The 6,977-nt window shown below is 50.7% G+C and overlaps 1 protein-coding gene across 1 annotated transcript in view; it reads left to right on the plus strand.

Annotated features, from left to right (window-relative positions):
* SPSB4 (splA/ryanodine receptor domain and SOCS box containing 4) overlaps positions 1-6,455 on the plus strand; it is an 80,852-nt gene extending 74,397 nt beyond the window's left edge. Inside the window, exon 3 of the mRNA XM_026018559.2 lies at positions 5,060-6,455. Coding sequence (XP_025874344.2) covers positions 5,060-5,187 — 128 coding nt within the window. The 3' untranslated portion in view covers positions 5,188-6,455. The remainder of the gene's footprint in view (positions 1-5,059) is intronic.
* Positions 6,456-6,977: the final 522 nt, after the last annotated feature.

A 6,977-nucleotide genomic window follows, 5' to 3' on the forward strand; every position in this document is an offset into this window, starting at 1 on the left:
GCTGCAGGCCTGACATAAGACATACTGTAGAGAGAAAGCCTCTCAGGCAAGGAGCATGTTTGTCGTACCATCATCACAACACGTGGTGGAGGTGTTGCTGTCCCCACTTCTCAGGGCAGAAAAATGTGGCCCCAGGAAGCTGAGCCAACTCTCTGGCTCACTGGTGATGGGAGCAGGAGCACAGGTTCCAAGCCAGCCTCTTTTCCCCACTTTACCCCACCGGGGTTGGGGGAAGATGCCTGGCTCGTGTTGTATCCACACCCACCCACCAGGGAGTGGAGACCCTCCTAACTCAGCCAGTGACTTTTTATTTTTATTAATGTAAATGTGTTTTTGAAGTATAAATAGGCAGAAAGTACTCAAATCTCAGGTGACTAAGCTTGATGGTTTTTACAAACTGAACACACCGGTACGGCCAGAACTCAAAGAGCAGAGTAACACCTACACACATACACACACACACACACACACACACACACACACACACACACACACACCGTCCAGGAGCTTCCTCCTGCCCAGTAGCAACACCGCCCTAACTTCGTCATCCTGTTTTTGGAACTTTACAAGTGAAGTCACACAAACTATACTTTCCCTTCACTCAAAATTATGTTTGTGATTCATCCATGTGTTTGCCCGTAATTGTGGGTCCTTCCTTTTCATGGCTGATCAGTGTTCTACTATGCGAAGATACACAATTTATTTTACAGTCCACTGTTGGTGGACAGAAGTGTTGTTTCCAGATTGGGGCTTTTACAAATAATGCTTCTGTGAGCATTCGTGTACGTGCATTTGGCCCCCTTGCGTGCACCAGGAGTGAAGCCGCGGGCCGGGTTCAGCGGCAGGTTTCCGGGGGGCCTGTGCCAGTTTGCACGCTCTCCGCATCGGGAGAGTTCCAGTGGCACCACATCCCTGTCTGCACTTGCTATCGTCTTGTTTCCATTTTGGCCGTTCTGGTGGGCATGTAGGACAGTCACATTATGACATTAATTTGCACTTCTCTGATGATTCATAAAGTGGAGCACTTTTTCGTATACTTACTGGCCACTTGGATATCCACTTTTGGGAACAAGGATTCCTTTCTCATTTTTGTTTTAGTTGGAAAACATCTCAGAAAATGGCTCCTGTGCTGAAAGATTCTGTGTTTCTCTTCCCACCTGGTCGATCATTTCTAAGCCTCAGCATCTGGCAGTTCTAAGAAGGGTTCCAAAGCCAAGGGGAGTCAGAAAAGAGGAGTCAGGGGGTGGGCCCAGCCGACACTGGGCATCCCCGGAGCTTTGGAAATTCCACAGCTGCAGCGAGGACTTGCTCTGTGCACCTTGGCATTGCTGTGCGGCTGTCAGTTTAAAGGGCCCTTTGAACCGAGGAGAGAGGATTTATATCACGCTTAGAGCAAAGACGTGCCCTGAACTCCAGCACCCGCACCCCTTTCTCGCTTCCTTTAGAGTTGGGCTCTGGATTGATTTCTGTGACTGCAGAGGAATAATGATAAACAGAGTTCTTCCCTTCTCCTCAGCCCCTAACTGGGCAGGGAACACATGGGGAATTGGGTTTGCTGCCAAGGTTTAGCATTTGGGGGCACTGAGGACCTAATGTGTGCCTAGGGCTTTAAAATATTGAAGAAAGCTCTCCCGCTCTGGCAGTGATTATCAGCTCAAAATTGCCCTGACGCCAAGTGCAAGCCCATCTCCTCTCACTCAGAGAAGGAACTGTTGGTCTCCCAGCCAGACCGCACCTCGTTACCAGCCCTCCCCAGGCTCAGCCTCATAAAGGGCAACCGAACAAATGCCCGGATGGGAAGGGGATAGCTAGAAGTGGCGAACAGTGAACACCCACTACGTGCTGGTCACGGTGCTAAGTGTGTCACACTTTCTAGCTCTCACTGAATCCTCACCACAAGCCTCCTGATGATCAAAACCTGCCCTGTTCTCAGGGGACCTACAGGTGCGTGGGCAGCTAAGATGGAAATGCTGCCAGGTAAGATTAATTTATTCCAATTGCTTGACACATCTGTAGAAGACATGCCCCGAAGCAGAACATCAGTTCGTTCTTTTAACAGACAATTTCTGGGCCACCTGCCTGTGATGGGTGCAGACTGAGGGCTGTAGGTCCTAAGACAGGTAAGTCAGGGTCACGTCCTGTAAGAGGTCTGCAGTCTCCCTGTGACCATTCATTGTTAAGTGAACAGTGTTGAAAACCCTGCCACGTTTGTGTAAGCGGAAGGAGAGCCCACTTCCGGTCAGTACACCTTGGGTATGGTGCCCGCCTGTGTTCCACCAACATGCCACAAGTGGGGACCAGCACCTTGTGGCACTCACCAGCTGTGTGTCCTTGGGTTCAGTTCCCTCCTCTTCAAAATGGGGATAATAGTAATAGTCATAATAATAATCCTACCCCGGAGGGCTGTTGTGATATGAGTTTGATACATACATGCATGTGAACAGCTGCAAATAAAGAGCTTAGGACAGCACCTGACCACATGCTAAGTCTTCTTCTTCTTCTTCTTTTTTTTTTTTTTTAGAGATTTTATTTGTTTGAGAGAGACAGAATGAGTACAAGCAGGGGAGGGATAAGCAGATTCCCTGGCTGAGTACAGAACCTGCTGCAGGACTCGATCCCAGGACCCTGGGATCATGGCCTGAGCCGAAGTCAGATGCTTAACTGACTGAGACACCCAGGCGCCCCCATAAAAAGTCTTCAATAAACATTAACTACAATGAGCCAGAAACGAACATAACATTGTGTGTCAGGGATCCCTGGGTGGTGCAGCGGTTTGGCGCCTGCCTTTGGCCTGGGGCGTGATCCTGGAGACCCGGGATCGAATCCCACATTGGACTCCTGGTGCATGGAGCCTGCTTCTCCCTCTGCCTGTGTCTCTGCCTCTCTCTCTCTCTCTCTCTCTCTCTCTCTCTGTGACTATCATAAAATAAATAAATAATTAAAAAAAAAAAAACATTGTGTGTCAGCAGTACTCAAATTTAAAAATATATAAATAAGTAAAAATTGAAAAGTAATTACAATTAGGCAGGAGGATTTGGGTTTGGGAGGGGGCTGTTCACAGAGGCATGATTTGGGGAGCAGTGCAAAGCTTGAATCAGAACCAGGCCGGGGACAGGGAGAAAGAGAGCTGGGTACAGGGGTGTAGCTGGGGGAACCTCGAGAGGTGTCAAGTGTTGGCCTAGGCAAGGTGTGCAGCCATGTGCCTGGCGGTGAGTGATCTGCTCTCTGGGCCTGAAAAAACAGGATGCCCAGTCCTCCTAAGCCTCATCCAAACTGTGAGGGTTTGTATGAGGGTCAAAAGAGGATATGGAGGCGAGAGTGTCTAAAGCCACAATACTCCACACAGCCTCACCTCCAGTGAAGGAGAGCTGGATACGCTCTGGTACGTGACCTCCAGGCACCAGCCAAGCCCTGCTTTAGTTGTAATGGCTCTCCATATTAACCCTGCAGCTCCAATAAATGAAAATCTCCATAAAACATACTCTTGACCACTTTCCCATTCCTTATGATATTATTCCTGTGACAACTCTCATGTTAGTATTTACTACCTGTGGTTTGATTGCATCTTAGTACATTATAGAATGCTTTTATTTATTTATTTTTAAAGATTTTATTTATTCATGAGACACACACACACACAGGCAGAGACACAGGCAGAGGGAGAAGCAGGCTCCATGCAGGGAGCCCGACGTGGGACTCGATCCCGGGTCTCCAGGATCACACCCTGGGCTGAAGGTAGCGCTAAATCGCTGAGCCACCTGGGCTGCCCTACAGAATGCTTTTAACCCCTCACTTATTCTGTTACTAAAAAAATAAGTGTGAAGGTGCAGCTTCAGGCTTCTAGCACATTCCTGTATTCTTGGGGAACATGTACAAGCTTATGAGACATGTAACCACCACCATCTTCATTCTTGATCCAGCAGACCAACACCTCTCCTCTCCCTCCGGGCCTCCCAGCCTGTCCTGTCCTATGCCTCTCTGCCTTCGCCTGTTCTCTTGGCCTAGAACATGCCCTTCCCTAACATCACATCAAACTCCTATTCACCCTTCAAACCCTCATTCAATTATCCTCTCTTTGAAGCTTTTAACCAATCCTTCCACAGGAACTGCCCAGTTTCTGTCCCCTGTGCATTTAGGAATTATCATGTATATTATACTTTATTACAATGATTCACCAGTCAGAGAATACTTCAAGGGCTGCCTCTGGTCTTGGCTTAGTTATCTCTGCATCTCATCTCGGGGTCCAATCAGAAGGCCTGGAAGAGCTTAATAAACATGTCGACAGCAAAACTAAACCTGGTTCTACATCCAGAGATTCTATGGCTTATGGATTTTAATTCATAAATTTTTTCACAACTGGATAGTAGAAGAAAATGCATCCCTCTGCTGATCATCAAAAGATACTACAGGAGAAGTTTGAGGGTTCACAGGAATTTCAAACAACCTCCCCAAGCCCAACCAGCTTCTAAGAGAAAGCCCACTGCAGATCCCTTCCCAGGTCAGAGGCTTTCATTTTTATCATGACCTGCAGCGAGAAGTATTTTTTCCACTGAGACATACTGAACACTTCCTTACATCAGAGACAAAGCTTTCACGGAGTGATACTCACCCGTGCTCTGTTCATTGCTCTCCATTTTCTCTTTCTTTTTCTTTCTTTCTTTCTTTCTTTCTTTCTTTCTTTCTTTCTTTCTTTCTTTCTTTCTTCTTTCTTTCTTTCCCCTCTCTCTCTTTCTTTCTTTTTTATCTTTCTTTTCTTTCTTCCTTCCTTCTTTCCTTCCTTCCTTCCTTCCTTCTTTCCTTCCTTCCTTCCTTCCTTCCTTTCATTGCTGGTCACCATCCAATAAATTGATTTCATGATTCTTTAGCCTAACCAGTCTAAAAAAAACACTGCTCTAAGCCCCCAGCTAATATAACCAGAGGCTTCTTGGAGGAGGAGCCCCCCAGGCCCTGAAGGTCAGCTCAGAGGAGCAGGGGTGCCACCAGTGGGCAGAGGGTAGGCAGGGGCAAGTAGGTGTGGAGGGCACCAGCAAGACTAATCCACTCGCCCCTCTCGTTGCAGCCGAGCCCCTGCCGCTGATGGACCTGTGCCGGAGATCCATCCGCTTGGCCCTGGGCCGCCAGCGCCTACAGGACATCGGCGCCCTGCCCCTGCCTCAGTCTCTCAAAAACTATCTGCAGTACCAGTGAGGCTGCGGAGCAGCAGTGGGTACCCACAGCCAGCAGGGCCTGTCATTCGTGGTCACGCAGTACCTTCAGGAAGGAGCACCAGGACACACAGTTCTTTGAAAGGACCAGGACACCTTTCCCAACCTGGAGAACGAAGCGTCTCTTGCCAACAGTATTTGCGGCCTTGGTAAGTCAGGCACCTCCTTGGTGGCCGTGATGAGCCTGGAGCCTGCGCCCAGCCGAGATCCCACCCGCCCACCGAGACCCAGCGGCCACCGGTATTGCTCAGAGAGCCGGTCTCCTTCCTGGAGAGAATGAATAGAACATCTGGGCAGGAGGCACTTCTATTGCGTGCCCTGGTGCAGACAGGGCCGGGGAAGCTGGCCGGCTCGGGGAGAAAATTGCCTCTGAATAATGAATGACGAAAGCAGCTTGATGCGGGTGCCCCCCGGGCCCCCACCCCTCGACACTTTAGGACTCTGTGCCCCTTTGCAAGGCTATTCCCCAGGGATGCCCAACTGCAGCATTGGCAAGTGGACAACGCAGTGTTTGGACCCCTTGCAGCTTACCTCTCTGAACATTGTTTACTCTCCCCTTCAGCACCCTCTGTCCCCCCGCTGACCCGCAGCTCTCGGGCTCCCCCAGGCACCTCTATTCAGGGAAGCTGAGTCTAACTCACCCCAGGGACAGAGAGTATCCTTAGTAGTAGTAGTAGTAGTATCTTAAGTCACGCTGCATTGTAAAAGAGGAACGTGGTGAGGGCAGTACTTAGTCCAAAGGTGCTAAAGGGGGAATTTGGGGCACTGTGCCGCCCAAGTGGATGATGTCCTCAGGCTGGGGAGCCTTCCTGGGGTGCTGGGAGGGTCTCTAGGCAGCCGTCCGTTCTGGAGGTGCCTGGCTGCCGCAAAGCTTTATCGGAGCGAATTATTTTTTCACTTTAGGAGACATGTACAAGTTTGTTTCTGTTTCAAGTGTGTGTGTGATGTGCTGTTTATTTATCAGCTGGGGGCCCCAGGGGCAGCCCTGTAACCGGGAGGGTGGACGCGGGCGGCCCCTTCTCTGCCTGCCCTGAGCCTGGCCCCCTCCCGGGGACGCTGCTGCTGCTGCCGCTGCAGCCACCGTTGGGCATCTCTCGTGTGTTCCTGAAGCTCTCTGCCCAGACCCATTTTTAACTGGAAATTGCCACAGCAGTGGGATTCCAGAGCCCCAGACGGCACTGCCTCCCCCCACCTTAATGTGAATTTGACTGATGAATGAGGAGCGTTTCTAATAAAGTTTGTCGTTCAGTCCTCCGGCTGTTTATTAGATGCTGTGTGGGGAGGGCGGGCGGGTGTCTTGCATCAGCCTAGCTGGTGACCCCAGGCGCGCAGAAGGCGGGGATGCGGACCCCTCTCCAGGCCCTTCTCGCCTCTTCGGTCTTGTTGCCTCGTGAGCCCAAACCCGGGTCATTTTACAAAGGCCTGCCCTGCCCTGGGTGAACGAATGTGCCTGGGTCCTGGCTCCGCACAAAGCTAATCATGGTGGTGGAAACACAGGCTGACCTCCTGGTGCCAGGGTGAGGGTGCCCAAGGGGTGGCTCTGCAGGGGGCGTCCCGCAGGGTGAACCCTATGGGATAACAATCTCAAACCAGACCCCAAGGTGGGGCCGGATGCAACTTTGGAAGCACATGTCATCATCAAGGAGTAGTGCAAATTGCTGACGGGTGAGTGTGTGGCCTAGGCAGGCTTGGGGCTGTAAGCAAGTCGGGGTCAGGACCGGCACAGCAGGCACTCAACCATACAGGCCACCAACATGCCCTGTGCCAACATCT

The sequence above is a fragment of the Vulpes vulpes genome, chromosome 11 (genome assembly GCF_048418805.1).
Source record: "Vulpes vulpes isolate BD-2025 chromosome 11, VulVul3, whole genome shotgun sequence".
Taxonomy (NCBI): domain Eukaryota; kingdom Metazoa; phylum Chordata; class Mammalia; order Carnivora; family Canidae; genus Vulpes; species Vulpes vulpes.